This window comes from Odocoileus virginianus, unplaced genomic scaffold (assembly GCF_023699985.2).
Source record: "Odocoileus virginianus isolate 20LAN1187 ecotype Illinois unplaced genomic scaffold, Ovbor_1.2 Unplaced_Contig_5, whole genome shotgun sequence".
NCBI lineage: Eukaryota > Metazoa > Chordata > Mammalia > Artiodactyla > Cervidae > Odocoileus > Odocoileus virginianus.
The window spans coordinates 2,985,780-3,001,513 of record NW_027224322.1 but is presented as its reverse complement, the minus strand read 5'-3'; the positions used below and the strand labels follow the sequence as shown (position 1 = coordinate 3,001,513).

Below are 15,734 nucleotides of genomic sequence, written 5' to 3'. Positions count from 1 at the left end.
AGTCCCTAAGGTCGGAGGACGCTGCTGCATGGGGAGAAACAAAGACCCTCCAGGAGAGAGCACGCCCCCCCCCCCCCCCCCCCGCCCGCTTGTCGGTGCCCCGCCCGGCCCTGGGCCACACGTGGACGCAGCCTCGCTGCCCTGAGCTGCCTTCAGCAGCAGAGCCTGGCTCCAGGCCCACGAGACCTCCTCTGAGCTACCGACAGAGGCCACCGGCCAGGGATCTCCCGCCAGGCACCCGCGTCCACACCAGCCCCCAGCGCAGAGCAACCACCGGGCCACAGCACGCCTCTCAGTGCCAGCCTGCTGGGCGAGGGGGTGGTGCTGGCAGGGACACAGGGGGCGGTGATGGAGGGGCAGGGAGGGGGCCCGGGCGGAAGGCAGCCTCGACCCTGCGTCCGGGACCCACGGGGGGCGGGGCAGTGTGGGCACGCCTTCTCTGCAGCCCTTCCCGTGCAGCCCGAGAGGTGTGTCAGCAGATGTGACACCGGCACCAGGGCTCCGGGACAGTTTCTTTGCAGAGACCGCGGTCCTGACTGCCGGCAACGGCTGCTGGGAAGGCCTCGCGAGTGCTCCCCCCTCCGCACACCTCCCCGCCCCGGAGCCCGGCTGGGAAGGCCTCGCGAGTGCTCCCCCCTCCGCACACCTCCCCGCCCCGGAGCCCGGCTGGCCGGCAGGGGGACACAGCAGAAGCTGCCGGGACCTCACGGCTCCCACCTCGCACGCCCATCCCCACGCCAACCCGGCCAGGCCAGCTCGCTGGAGGGCGAGGGCCACACGCAGACAGCTTCCGGCTGGGCCCAGACTCAGGAGTGAGGCCGTGCCAGCCCCTCGGCCCTCTGAGCCAGGCCAAGCCAGGAGACCCTCCAAGCCAACACTCAGACGTGCAGGAAGCATTAACGGTTCACCCAGGTTATCAAGGTTGGGGTGGTTTGTTACTCAGCAAAGCTAACTGACACAGTTGTGGGGGATAGGGCACTTTCAATACAACTAATTTACAAAAACATATACTGAGTTTTAGCTTCTCCTGAAAGGCAGATATCAGTGACCTCAGGCACAACTTAAAAAGTACCCTATCCAACTCATGATAAGCAACAACAATTTGACTCTTTTAATTTCTGGACTCTGCCAAGTATCTCAAAATACCAAACGTGATGGTTCTATCTGATTAAAGGAAACAGCAATTTCAGTTTGTTAAAACTTTGACAAGTTTGATATATTCTGAACCTTTATCCAATGGTGTCTCTGATTTACAAGTGAATTTCCCAGAGAAGAATTACACCTTATTTGTGACTCAGCAATAAATGTCTGCTTTTCTCCTTTTTTGAGCCTAGGTTTAGTTGATAAAGACTATTAACCAGGACCAAAAAAACGATGCTCCAAAAGTAAACCCTAAATAATGCAATTCTTTTCTTTTCTCTTCTTCCTTCCTTCTTTCCTTTCTTTCAAAAAATCTGAACCTCTTCTAAGCCTTCATCCATGCTAAGTAGCTTCAGTTGTGTCTGACTCTCTGTGACCTCATGGACTGTAGCTCACCAGGCTCCTCTGTCCATGGGATTCTCCAGGTAAGAATACTGGAGTGAGTAGCCATGCCCTCCTCCAGGGGACCTTCCCGACCCAGGATGGAACCCGCGTCTCCTGCACTGGTGGGCGGGCTTCTCACTACTAAGCACCTGGGAGCCCCTCTGAAGCCTGGACCAAAGCAAGTGCATTCACCACAGGGCAGCTTCGTGGTGGAGATTCTTCCAGACTTTGGGCTGGAAGAGACCTGGGAGCACAGCTCATTCCCAGACTGTAACCAGTTCCTCCAGGTGACTCATCGGAGGACGGTGAGAAGGTGAGAGGAACGGAGAGCCGCCCGCTCCCCGGGGTGCAAAGGTGCCTGCTCCAGGCTCCCTGTCCTGCAAAGTCGGCCTCTTGCAATACAGGAGTGTTGCTGACGGCGGACGGGCAAGTCCTGCCAGTTTCAGTTACCGCCCGATTAAGTGATACTTGCTTTCTTCCTTGGGTGAGACCTAAGAACCTGCAGGGTCCTCGAGTCCAGACACTAGGAACCCAGGCACTGGATACCTGCCACGGAACACGCGAGCAAGAGACGCCGGCAGGCCCTGGACTCCGAGCTGGGGCGCGGGCACCTCCCCTCCTCCCAGCCTAGCTGGCTCCCCGCCTGCTCCCCACGCTCACCTCCTTCCTCACCTCTGCTCTCACAGCGCTTTCTGCAGGCAGGCTCCGGCTTCCTCCAGCCCCTTCCGCCTGCCCACTTCCTGTGCAGCCCCCGACCTCCCCCCAAGCACAAGCCAGCCTCTGCCCAAGTTAGACTTCATTCTCTCTCTGGTTTGTCACATTAAGAGCAGGGAAGTGCTGCCAAAGTTATTACTTTAAACCAATAAAAAATACTAGAAAAAATAATATATTTCTGCATTCTCTGGTAGCTCAGCTGGTAAAGAATCTACCTGCAATGCAGGAGACCCCAGTTTGATTCCTGGGAAGATCCCCTGGGGAAGGGATAGGTTACCCACTCCAGTACTCATGGCCTTCCCTGGTGAGCCAGACAGTGAAGAGTCCACCTGCAGTGCAGGAGACCTGGTTTGATCCCTGGGTCAGGAAGATCCCCTGGAGGAGGGTATGGCAACCCACTCCAGCATTCTTGCCTGGAGAATCCCATGGACAGAGGAGCCTGGCGGGCTACAGTCCACGGGGTCGCCAAGAGTCGGACACGACTGAGCGACTAAGCACACACACACACTATGAAAATAGGCAACTTTTAAAAAGACCATTCATTCTAATGCTATTTGGAAAATCAGAAAAAATGTTTTCAAACATTTGCTATATTCAGTTGCTTTTGCCAACATTATCAGTGCAAGCTACCACAGGGAATTTTCAAAGTAAAAGTGTTCTTATTGCTGACCCAGAAAAACGAGTTCTGTGTGAGGCTCCTCATGTGTGAGGCTCAGCCCTCAGCCAGCCACCCCAAGAAGCAGGGCCTGGAGTCGCCCCCCATGCAGACAAGGAAGCGGACACACGGTGAGGCTGAGGGGCGCCTCTCACGCAGCCGCTTGGCCACCAAGACTCCGGAGCGGGCCAGCTGGTTCCCGCCTGCACTGCACGGCACTCGGCCAGCCTCTCCAACGCCCACATTGCATCAGAAGCTTAAAGGAAAGTCAAGAGAATGTCATTCTCCAGGCTCACTGTTTCCAAGCGTTTTGTTACCCAGCCACTTAAGGCAACTTGATAACAGGCAAAGTCTACCAGCAATGTGGAATTCGGCACCTGACTTTCAGCAAACAAGAGGCACAGGCCCCGGGCTTCTTACCTCGACGTCAAACACCTCAATGGAGTCGTCCAGCAGCTGCACGCGGAGCTGTGTCCTCATCGCTGGCCGCGCCGCCCCTGCCAGGGGCCCCAACCCAGGCTCCAGGGTGCTGACGCCCACGGGGGTCGTGGTGCCCAGGCGTGCCCCCGGGGTCTGCAGGACTCTGTATGTTCCTTCCAGCTCCCCCATTCCTCAGCAGCTGAGAGGGAGGAGTGTGCTAAAACAAACAAAAAAACCCCAATTATCTTCAGTTATTTCAATTTTAAAACAGCGTAAGAAAATTACCGGGTAGACCGGAATTCCCAGCACTGATTTTGTACTTCTGTCTTAAACTACCTGGAAACAGTTTAGAAAGATTATCTTCTCCTCACACACGGGCGGGTGGAGCACAGATACCAGCCAGTGGCAGCCCGGGAACCAAGGTTTCCGGGGTGTGTAGGCTGGGCGGTGCCAGCGGACCCCAGACCCTCCGAAGGGGCCCCCTGGAGTAGGGCAGCCCCCAGCCACCTCCTCCCGCCCCCAGCCCAGAGGTTCAGATGCTGCCCACACGCTGTGTGCACAGCCCAGGGCCTTTTAGCAAAGGTAGGTGGGTACACACAGCTTGGGTCACGGGTCCCCACCCGGCAAGGAAGGTGGATGGAGATGCCGGGGCCACCTTTGCCAGCCCTGCAAGTCCTGGTCCCTCAGCTGTGTCTCCAGGCTGCATAGGTGTCGCCAGGGGTTCGGAGGAAGCTCCAGGCCCAGCGCCGGAGGGCAGCGTGGTACACACCACGGGGAGCCCCGCCTGCTGCCCTGTCCCCGCACCCCCACCGCCTGCTACCCCGGCGCTCTCCTCACCGATGAGGACGCTGAGGGTCTGAGAGGGTCAGAGGTGCCCCGGGAGGTACCTGTTCCCTTCCAACCCTCCCTGCTGTGTGGGGAAAGTTCTCCAACCCTAAGCTATTAAGTTGAACAGAGCCCATCACACCATTGTCTTTAACAATGAAAGAATGGGCTAAGTATCTGCTAGAATCTAGTAATATAGGCTTGCTTTCATTCATCCTTGTTAATAAAGTTACCTTCTACTTATGGCAAATTCCCTTCTTAAATATGCCTATTTATGTACAAAAGTCAATTTAAGGAAACACACTTAATGGTTAAACATGGTAAGACAAAAACAAATGCCAGATGTTTAATCAAGAAAGAATGCAGATGCCACAAAAATTATTTTATTTTGCTTAATCATCTTCAAAAATCTTCGACTAGCTTCCAGTAAATATTTTGCAGAATTAATCTCACTAGACTCCTGGTCCTCTCCGTTTCATGCCGATTTCACTGCTGAGCTCCCTGGCCGCCTTCTCTCTTTCAATCTAATTTTGTTATCAAGATAAACTAACTCACGAACTTTTTATCTCTTGAATTAAGTTTGAAAAGCTTCTCAGTGACCTGCTGCCAAGCGCCTCCTGCTTAAGACTTACTCAGTAAGGCCTTCCCAACCGTCCGGCTGAGAACTGACTTGCACGTCTGGTTTATCAACAAGCAAACGGAAAATGAGCCAAGACTGCCGGGAAAGTGAGACGCGCACAGCTCGAGCACAGTGACGAGGCAGCTGGTCATCCTGCCAGACACAGCTCCCAGCCCAGCCTCCGCACAAGGCAACGGCTGACCCCGTGCGCAGATGGGCACGCGGGTCACTTGAGCCGCGAGGGCGGTTCAGGCTGGCGGTCACCCGCTGTCCTCAGAGCTCTCCCTCCAGGCTGCATGGCCCTGGGAGAAGTAATTCTTACCGTGGTCAACGTCACGGATAAGAGCACGCGGCGCGTCATCACACAGGCACTGCACAGGCCGCGGCCACGATCAACACGGCAGAAACCTGCTTCCATGCCGCTGAGTGTGAGACCGTGAGGTGCTGAGAACCACAAATGTGAGCGCTTTCATTCCAGCTTCACAAACGGGAGAAGCCACTGCGGAAGCAAGGGTGTGCAGGAAGACGAGCCCAGCTGCCAGGCGTCCCAGGCGCGCAGACAGGTGGAGGGAGACGAGGTCAGCTCACAGCCTCACCCACCACAGGAGAGGCCCTTCTGGAACAAGCTGTGGCCCCAAATGAGCCTTTCCCTTTTAAGTAAAGCTACAGTTCTGAAGCAATACACACAACCAAGGTATTTTTTTTGAATCACTTCTGTTGTGCATTCCATTGTATAATTCTCATTTATACTTTTTCATAAAAATTTTAGATGGAAAAAATTTCTTCAGGTTCTTCCCTTTGACTTTTTACAAGAAAGTCATGTCTAAACACCTACTTCTTGAAAAACAACAACAACAACAACAAACCCAAAGCAAGCAAGACTAAAATACTGTGCTCACTCAGGTGAGGAACAGCAAGAAGAACGTGCAGGGAGGCTATCCCAGAAGAGCCAGGGCTGGGGTCCCCATGGGGGGCTGCCCTGGGAAGGCCACAGGGGAGGGGCTGCAGGCGTGGCCAGCGCAGCTCCACGGCTCGGCTGGACACTGTCCACTCACAGCTCACCAAGCTGTGCATTTGATTCATGCAGTTTCAACAGCACACTGTTAATCAACCACTGTTTCATCTCTCCTAAGAACAAAAGACACGTTAGATAAATGGAAAAACACTTTTCCTAGATCAAGGAATTCTAAAACATGGCCTTTGCAGGTTTATATGTCTTCTGAGCAGCAAGCTTCTGTCCCAGTAATTTCCTCCTGGTCAAAGGAAGATACCCACCCAGCTGAAGCTGAGACCGAGGACCACAAGACATCCTCACATCCCGGAGGCTCACCTGGGGAGGATGACTCTCCTGAGAGGACTCGAGCCCACGGGGCATCCTCATGAGGATGCTCCAGGACAGGATGACTCTCCTGAGAGGACCCGCAGACACTCCAGGAGAGGACGACTCTCCTGAGAGGACCTGAGCCCACGGGCACCCTCCCGCGGACACTCCAGGAGAGGACGACTCTCCTGAGAGGACCTGAGCCCACGGGCACCCTCCCGCGGACACTCCAGGAGAGGACGACTCTCCTGAGAGGACCCGAGCCCACGAGGCACCCTCCCTTGGACACTCCAGGAGAGCTCTACTTGCTATCACGCATCAGCAATGCGCACATACCTCCTATTTAACGACTGCTCATCTTTTAGCTTAGGAGAGTTCAGGAAAGAAGGAACTTGGAAAATCAGACAGAACCACCGTGTTGCAAACAGCAGTCAACCTTGGTCTCACTCTGGAGTGAGCAGCAGTGACAGAACTCTCCCTGTAGGAGCTGAAGTTGCTTGTTCAACAGTCTTGCCTCAGCCTGACTGCTTCCTCTAGCCTGACCATGGGAAGAAAGGAAAAATGTATGCACTGAATCTGCTTTACATAAATTACAGCCTAACAGAAATTACTTTGTCTTGCTCTGTGTGCTTATAAATAAACATTTAAAAGGCAAGAGTATGCAAACTAGATGAGACACACAGCAAGCGCTTCCCAGTCCTACAGGCTCTAAAGGGCAGAAGGCAGCTCCTCTGCTTCCAGAGACCTCTCCAGAGACCCTCTCCAGGGGGACCTCCTCAGGGGAACCCTCTCCAGAGACCTGGAGGGAATCAATCAAAATCTAGGGACTGACAAGGGACTCCAGTTCACTTTCCTTTCTTCCTCTATGTGATCAAAATGTTTTGCAGTCTCATTCCTAAAACTATTTCTGGTGGCTGGATACAATTTCCACCACTGATGTCTAGTGTTCCAAACTTGGCTCCTATATATTCTCATTTAATAAAAAAAAAACTTCAAAACCACTTTGTGATGTATAATTTCCATTCTAAAGTTGGAACAACTCAGCTCAAAAGTCTGCCGAAGCTCTGGGTGATGACGTGTCAACGCAGGTTTGTAACAGAGGTACCACTGGGGCAGGGCAGTGACGATGCAGGAGGCTGTGCATGTCTGGAGTGGGGGGCATGTGAGAAATCTGTGGAACTTCCACTCGGAGTTTCTGTGAACTTAAAATTACTCTAAAAAAAAGTCTATTAAAAAAAAAAAATGGTCTGCTCCCAAGTTGCCTCCCCCTTGGCTGGAAAATGAGCATGTGGCTCACTAGCAAGCACAGCCCTCTGTCCACAGCAGAGGTAGCTGCTGAAATTTCTATCACTAGAAGGTCTCTATGTGCTTCTTTGGTGTGAAGGTGGATACAAGCCAGGTGCAAAGCAGGTATGTGGCACATGAGTTCTGGTTAAGAGGAGGACCATGAACACACGCATCTGCTTCCATTCAAACAAGCACGCTGGAGGATAAATTACCCAAACAACTGCCTCTGGCGGGGCACTAGTGCTGGGAGGGCAGCGCTGGGAACCCTGTTTCTGGAGTCTGCAGTGCTCGTGTCTCAGCTCAAGTAGGGAACCTCGTCGATGGTCTCACATTTGCAAAGCGCTTTTGCCACATAACAGAACCTGTTCTCGGAAGTAACACTGGTAGTGATGGCCTTAGGGGACAAAGTTCTGCCGACCACAAGGTCTTTGTCTAGTAATTCCAATATCCGCATCATCTGAGCTGTAGCCTGTCTTCTCTCCTGTGAGCTGGTATTTCCCTGGTTCTAAGTATGTCGGGTAATTTTGGATTGTATCCTGGAGGTTAAAATACTGTGTTGGAATGGTACAGCGGGTAAGAACCCACCGGCCAATGCAGGGCACATGGGTTTGATCCGTGGTCCAGAAGATTCCGCAGGCCATGGAGCAGTTAAGTCCATGAGCCATTACTACTGAGCCTGCACGCTCCAGGACCCACAAGCTGCAACGTCTGAAGCCTGAGCATCTACAGCCTGTGCTCTGCCACAAGAGAAGCCCCTGCAGTGAGAAAGCCACATACCACAATGAACAGCGGCCCCTGTTCGCCCAAACCAGAGACCCTGAGCAGCAGTGAAGAGCCAGTGTGGTCACAAATAAGTACATAACGTACGCAAAACATTGCACTGTGAGTCTCTGGCATCACTTAAATCCCACGAGATATGGCATCTCTGTTTTCGCTGCACTGGCCTTGCCAGAGTCGGGTGGAGGCCTCAGCATTAGCCCAGCCTGCAGAGGCTCCACCCTCCCTGGCGCCCGCCTGGCTCCCAGGCTGTGGTCCCCCCCCAGCTGAGTTCCCACTGGCAAGTGGTGCAGAGTTGGCCCCATGTAGGCATAGCTCAGCACTGGGCCCACAAATTCATCAGCAACTCTGCGGTCATCCCTTCAGGCCCCTTCTCCACGGAAGTCACCCCGCAGGCTCCTTCTCCACGGAGGTCTCCCCGCAGGCCCCTTCTCCATGGGGGTCGCCCCCGCAGGCCCCTTCTCCACGGGGGTCGCCCCGCAGGCGCCCCTCCACTAGGGTCGCCCCCGCAGGCCCCTTCTCCATGGGGGTCGCCCTGCAGGCTCCTTCCACTAGGGTCGCCCCCGCAGGCCCCTTCTCCACGGGGGTCACCCCACAGGCGCCCCTCCACTAGGGTCGCCCCCTCTCCACGGGCATCAGCCCCCCGGCGCCCTGTCCACAGCTCCCTGGCTTACTCCTCAGTTCTCCAACAAGGAGCCTGCAGCTGACGCCCTGCTTGCTGGGGGCTGCCCCGGCTGCAGGAGAGAGGAGAGCGCCCCCGAGTCACAGGCGTCTGCAGGCCCTGCTGCCACAGGCCTGGCTGGAGGACAGGGAGAGGGAGGGGGTACGGTGGCTGTCTCCCTGTCTCTCTGGAACCCAAACTGGGCAGCTCCTCCTGCAGCCCTCCCGGTTTGCGCCTGGAGCCCACCTCTAGGTTCTGGCTGCCCTGGGAGCAGTCTGGGGAAGCTGGGGGAGGCGACGGAGGAACAGGAGATTCGCTGCTCGCGCGGCAGTGCTGGCCGCTGTTTCCTCACGGCTGCTCCGCGCGACCACCCAGCTCTGCAGCAGGGGCGGTGGGCGAGCTGGGGCCGAGGGGGCTTGTGCCTCTTCCCAGAAACAGAACTCGACCCCCGGGCATCTAGAGCGCATCTGCATGGTGCTCTTTGGGAAGACGGTCGATTTTTACTTCCTTCCTTCCGAGGGTCTGTCGTTTTGGAGATGCCTCCAGGGATGAACACACATTACTTCTGAAATTAGATGGTTGCTGGGCAGAGGACAGCAGGGGCCCTACAGCGGAGCAAAGCTCACCTTCAAGGAGAAAGCAGGGGACCTACCCTGGGTCTCCTCCTTCTCAGACAGTTCAGTTAAAGTCAAATGATCACTTTTCAACAGTCTCTGGAATGGGTTTCTTGTTCTGACAGTGAGACTTGTTCCCCCAACATGCATCTTATTAACTGTCACCAAGGCAGCCGGGATCTGAAGGCCGCAGGAGACAGAACTCCAGTGATTTGTAAAACGACCCAGAGCTGCTTCCTCCCGAACGCGCCCCACCACCTGTCGGAAGAGGTGCCGAGCTCCCTTACCACCCTTACCACGTGCGTCCCAGGCACCCTCAAGGTGCTGGCCATGCCCTGCCCTTGTCTGGCCATGTGACTCTGAGGCCCATCTGCCTTGTTTCTGGGCTCCTCGCTGGCATGGCCCCTTTCAAGGTCCTAAGAAGGGGCCCTTGGCGAAGCCTTCTAGGAAGTTCGCACATATATTCCAATGGCAATCGACAGAGACCGCTGCCCCTCCCACCCTGACCCTGCCTGCGTTCTCCTTCCCCAGGTCACGTGGCTCAAGACAGCACCCAACTACCTGCACGAGGAGCAGGAGACACGCTGAGTTCGGGTTTAATGGGACACGTTTCCGTTTTCACACCGAGGTTATCACTAGCCATCACGTCGCAGGCCTGGCTCCGGGAGCGTCGCTGTCGCATGGGGTGCTCGGGCCCAGGGCTAGGGGACAAAGTGCAGGCCTGACCCCGTGGCGACATGAACAGCCCCAGCGGCGCCTGGTGCAGGGGGCGTGTGGGCCTGGAGAAGGAGCAAGGCTGGCAGTGCAGGGGGCCAGACGCTGCAAAGTCATCACAGACACGTGGGAAGGCAAGCACAGCGCAGCACTCAGTGGTCAAAACTGCACCGCCCGCCTGTCAGTGAAAAGAATTTACACTGCAGTGGTATGCTTATAAATACGGCACAGAGTTTTACCTGTTTTGAATGGAATTCTGCAAAACAGAATTTATCAGAACTCCTGCTGTTCCAAGACACAATCTGTAGCTGTGCTAGAAAGAGCAAGTGTGAAACCATGTTTTATATCTCCTAACAGTCAACAATAAAGATTTCTGATCAACCATGCTAGAAGAGTCACTGAACTCATTCTATTCTCTGTCACACTAATTAAAAAGTACATGGCCAAATGAAAAGTGGTACAGAGGTGTGTGTCGAGGGCTCAAGACAATACCAACTCTTATCTGCTGCCGCTGCTGTTAACTTGCTCAGTCGTGTCTGACTGATTGTGACACCATGGACTGTAGCCCACCAGGGTCCTCTGTCCATGGGATTCTCCAGGCAAGAATACTGGAGTGGGTTGCCATTTCCTTCTCCAGGGGATCTTCCTGACCCAGGGATTGAACCTGGGTCTCCTGCTTGGCAGGTGGATTCTTTACCACTGAGCCACTGGGAAACAGACGTGTGTCAGATAATTAACAAATATGCTATTTTTCTGGATTTTTCTGACTGTTGTATTAATGGTCAGCTTTCTCAACTCTGTAACGTATTTACTTTTTCTCATTCTAAATAAATATTTGCACTCCAAGTTAATTTTTATTTCTAACACTTAAGGAGGCCTCCTCCCCCACACTGGGTAAATCTCAGGTCCCATAAAAACTGCCATTCACTCTGCCCTGATGAAACCTGACTCGTTCAAACATTCAGCGAGCACCTTGCTTCTGAACAGAGCAAGTCCAAGTCCCTAAAAGCACAGGAGCCTCTGAAAGGAGAAAACCTCCCCCATCACAGCGGTGAAGACACAGGAGCCAGTCTCCTAAGTGCTGGTAAGAGCTGCAAGGAGTGAAGCCAGAAGCCACCAGGGATCTGGTGGGTGGAGAGGGAGGGAGGAGGCCTCAGCGAAAGATGGGTGTCTGCGTCAGACCCCCCAAGTGTCCCGAGTGGCTGCCATGCCCGCCCCTGGCTCACAAGCCTTGCCACACAAGAAATTCAGGCTCAGAAAGGTTAGTGACTTGCAACACACGTGACCTCAGCCTTCCCCCCACCCCTGACCTCACCATGTGCCATCCCTCTTGGGCTTAAGGGACCCCACATGTCCAGTACGGGATGAGCCAGAAGCGGAGATGCCTGTGGAAGTGGCCCGGACTACACGGCGGAGTGCAGGCAGCACCAGGGAACACAGAGGAGGGGGCGCGGCTGGCCTTGCCCGGCCGACTGTCCAGCACGGAGTGGAGCTGGGCCCATGGGGGAACAGAGGGCTGGCTGGGCAAGCGCAGTGCACACGGGCGGGGCCCTGAGGGCGCCCACGGGGCTGGGCTGTGGGGGTCCTGAGAGCCCACCTAGGAGGTCTGGGTGGAATCTCACCACCTGGTACTCCGCAGCTGGGAGCGACGGGTGAAGACAGGTTCATCACTGCACCTGACAGCATCAGAGGGCCTTTCTGGTCTTGAATTTTAAAATGACTGTAAACAGGAAAACAGTCCTATGACCCTAAAATAAAACTACTTACATCACTCCACCTTCTCCTCTCATCCTTGTCCACATCCTTGTATATTTTTAAATCAGTGTAATTGCTGTGTACGAACTGCTTCGCCTTTTTGGTTAAGATATCTTTTTGAACGTATTTCCAGGGATCATAATGGTTCAAATTTTGTTGGGAGGGAAGGGTAAGAAGGGGGTTGCTGAAGCATGTCTGGAGGCTACAGAGTGTTCTACCACTCTTACATGCAGAGTGTATACAAGTTTGTTTTAAAAACCGGGATTCCAAAATCAAAACCTTTTATCACTTATTGCTAGCTGCTCTCCAAAAAGATCAGACCAGTTTGCAGAATCGCCAGAAAGCCATCACATTCTGGCCTCTATCATCTTAAGCTCTGTGGAGCCCTCACCTTTGACGCCCTGTTGCCAAGGTAAAGCCTGGAACTGACAAATATGCTGCAGTCCAATGATGCTCCACACATGGGATCTCAGAGAGCAAGACTGGGGTGACCTCGGCTCAGCACTCAAAATTTACAGCGGTTTTCCCGCAAAGAACCCTAAGCTGTGTGCAGGAAACTTGCAACCCATGGAGCAAAAGGGGAGGTGGCAGGCTTACAAGAGAGTGGGTGAAGGAAAAGCAGGAACGACCTGAAAGGATAAGCAGCAGGAACTGCTACCGTCTCAGGACAGAGGCGGCACTAATGTGCCGAGAGGCAAAGTGTTTGGAGAGGAGAGGAGGGGCCCGATGGATTTAAAAGCACAGATCTATCCATGCCTCCATCTTTGCTTTGTCAATGCAGGGCATGCCCTTCCCCCAAGTAGGACAATCTGCTTAAATACTGCCTCCTTTTCTCTGGACTGTGAACTCAGACTGCTCTTCTACTTGAGAACATGATGGCTAACACCGATTAAGCACTTAGTGGGTTCCAGGCATCTAGCTACTGATGCTTAATCCTCACAACGAGTCTATGAGGCAGGTAAACTGCAACCTCATTTGTTGATAAGGAGCCCGAGGAGAGATACGTGAATGTATCATATAAACTCCCCTTTTGGGAAAGGGGAAGGAAGCAGGAAGTCTACCAGGAGAGGAGGTCCAAGCAGGTAAACGAGCCAGCAAACTTCTGCAGCTCTTGCCAGCATCTGGTCCAGATGGCTCAGTGTTCACTGAGGGTCTGCAACAAAGCAGGAGTCCCACCCCAGGAAGCAGGTCCAGGCGACATCCAGTACCGGCCACCCACTCTGCTTCCAAATGGGGCCAGGGCCTGGCCACATCATCTCTGCATATTTTGAGACAACTTGACTGCAGCCATGAAATTAAAGACAGTTGTTCCTTGGAATGAAAGCTATGACAAACCTAAACAGCATATTAAAAAGCAAAGACATCACTTTGTCGACAAAGGTCTGCACAGTCAAAAGCTATGGTTTTTCCAGTAGTCATGTACACATGTGAGAGACGGACCATAAAGAAGGCTGAGCGCTGAAGAATTGATGCTTCGAACTGTGGTGTTGGAGAAGACTCTTGAGAGTCCCTTGGGCTGCAAGGAGATCAAACCAGTCAATCCTAAAGGAAATCAACCCTGAATATTCATTGGAAGGACTGATGCTAAAGCTCCAATGCTTTGGCCACCTGATGCAAAGAACTTACTCATTGGAAAGACTGAGGGAGAGGAGAAGAGGGTGACAGAGGAAGGAGAAGGTTGGATGACAACAGTCCCTCAATGGCCATAAGTCTGAGCAAACTCCAGGAGACAGTGGAGGACAGAGGAGCCTGGTGTGCCACAGTCCATGGGGTTGCAAAGAGTCATGACTTAGAGACTGAACAACAAAATACAAATACCAGGTGTGAAGTGCTTCATAAGCCCTCACAGAGAGTTAAGTCTCTGGTGTAAGGAACTCAGAGAACTTTCAAAGAGCAGCAGAGAGAGCATGAGATCTGCCTGCAAGCAAAGCCACTCCATGCCTGCCCAGCTCCCAGGTGCTCCGCTGTCCCTCCACACCACCAGCAAGCACTCTGGTGCTGTGCCCCTGACCGCCATCAGGCTCTCCAGAGTGCTCCGCCCAAAGCTCCCTCACAGAAAAGGCAAAGGCACAGGGAAAAGCCACCCCGAGATGTAAATCTTTCCTTTCACTGTGGACTCACACTATTTCCTTCAGTGCACCTCCTGGGAATTTCTGTTTTCACGGCAATTACCACCGACCAGCACGTGGAGGGCCTCCGGAGGCTGCGGCCTCCAGGGTGGGTGTGGACCCCGGCCTGAGCGATCGCTGGTTATGGTCGGGTCCCAGCTTTCTGGGCGGCCTTTGGATTCCTCCTAGGATTGACTGGCAGCCCTTCCAGGTTTCCCGGAGTAAAAGCATTAACACCTAATACCAGCCTTAAGATCATTTAAGGAAAGGCCAAAAAGGGCATGGCGACAAGTCGCCGGAGCTTCCACTTGTGGTTCTGCCCAGGCCTCCACGCGGGGCCCTCCCCGCTCACCCGGGGCCCCTACGCGGAGTCCTCACGCGCACCCCGGGGCTCCCACGCGGGACCTTCACGCGCACCCCGGGGCCCCCACGCGGGGTCCTCACGCGCACCCAGGACCCCCAGCGGGCAGGCTCCCCACACAGCGCCCTCCTCAACACGCGGCCCGCCGCCCGAAGGCCTTCCCAGGCCGGGAGCAGACTCCTCTGGCCGCTCGCCGTCTGGAGGCGCCCGCCCTGCCTCGGGCTTCGGCCCGCGGCCTCCGCCGCCCGCCCCCGAGGCGCAGCCTGGCCCCTGCTCGCCCGCTGCCGCGCGGCCCCGCACCCTCACCGGCTGCCCAGCCCGAGCTGTCGCCCGCAGCTGCCTCCGAATCCGCGCCGGCTCCGCCCGCTCCCTACTGCCCGCGAGCCGCCCCCGCTCCCCGCGCCCCTTCCCCGCCCCGCCCGGGGCCCCGCCCCCGCCCCGCGGATGCGCCGCCGATTGGCCTGACGGCCTCTGGGGCGGGACCTTCGCGGCCGCGGCCTGGAAGCGCGGCACAGAACTCTGATTGGTGGATTTGTAGGGCGAGAAGGAAAGCGCAGAGTCAGATGTAATTCGGCCAGCTCAGCTCGAAGCGCCGCCGGCGGTTCTGGGCGGGGCGTCGGCTCAGGGGGCGGGGCGTGGTTACGGCTCGGGGGGCGGGGCGCGACTCCGGCCCAGGTCCTTCTGCGGGCTCGTGCTGACCTGAACCGTGGCCGCCTGCGTTCCTGTTACCAGAGCCTGCTACCAGGTGCTCTTCTCCTGGGGCTACCGAGGTCGGCCTAGGGGCGCCGAGGACCAGGCGAAGGTGTGCTTCAGAGGAAACGGGCCGTGCTGGGAGGCCAGCGTCCCCCTAGCCTTCGCGGTCCCCCACCGGGGAATGGAAACGTGGCACCATCTCCGGAGCCCCCAGGCCCTTCTTCGAGCAGTTGAGTTAGCTCCGATGCATTTTTGGAGACCCAGCTCAACTTGCCCCGGTCCTGCCCCCGCCGCGGTCCCCGCGGGCAGGCCAGGAGCGCCCCCGCGCGGCTATCTAGGGAGTAAGTCCCGAACCATCCTGGAGAATCCTGGTTGGTTGGCCTTCCGGACACGTTTCACACAAGTAGCTTTCCGCGGGGCTGCCTCGGAAGGGCACTCTTGCCCCCATCGTCCCCGCAGGATTTTTTTCTCTAACCGGCCCCCAGCACAGAACCCCCAACAGGCGCACACTGCCAGGGGGACCACGCAGGGAGACCCTGGTCAGAGCGGCCGGGAAGCCACTAGAGGCTAAGGCGCGTACGCTGGAAGCAACACCCAAGGGAGGGACGGGCCTGGAGAGAACTACAGTAGGAAAGGGGCCCAGGCGGTCCTGGGTGGAGGGGCCAGGGGACCGGCTGCCACCCCCA

General features: G+C 55.5%; 1 protein-coding gene across 6 annotated transcripts in view; it reads right to left on the bottom strand.

Annotated features, from left to right (window-relative positions):
* FARP2 (FERM, ARH/RhoGEF and pleckstrin domain protein 2) overlaps nt 1–14,750 on the bottom strand; it is a 93,025-nt gene extending 78,275 nt beyond the window's left edge. For all 6 annotated transcript variants that reach the window (XM_070463707.1, XM_070463708.1, XM_070463709.1 and 3 more), the window contains exons 1-2: nt 14,662–14,750; nt 3,314–3,530 (exon numbers count right to left, since the gene is read on the bottom strand). In XM_070463707.1, coding sequence (XP_070319808.1) covers nt 3,314–3,502 — 189 coding nt within the window. In that variant the 5' untranslated portion in view covers nt 3,503–3,530; nt 14,662–14,750. The remainder of the gene's footprint in view (nt 1–3,313; nt 3,531–14,661) is intronic.
* Between the last annotated feature and the right edge of the window lie 984 nt (nt 14,751–15,734).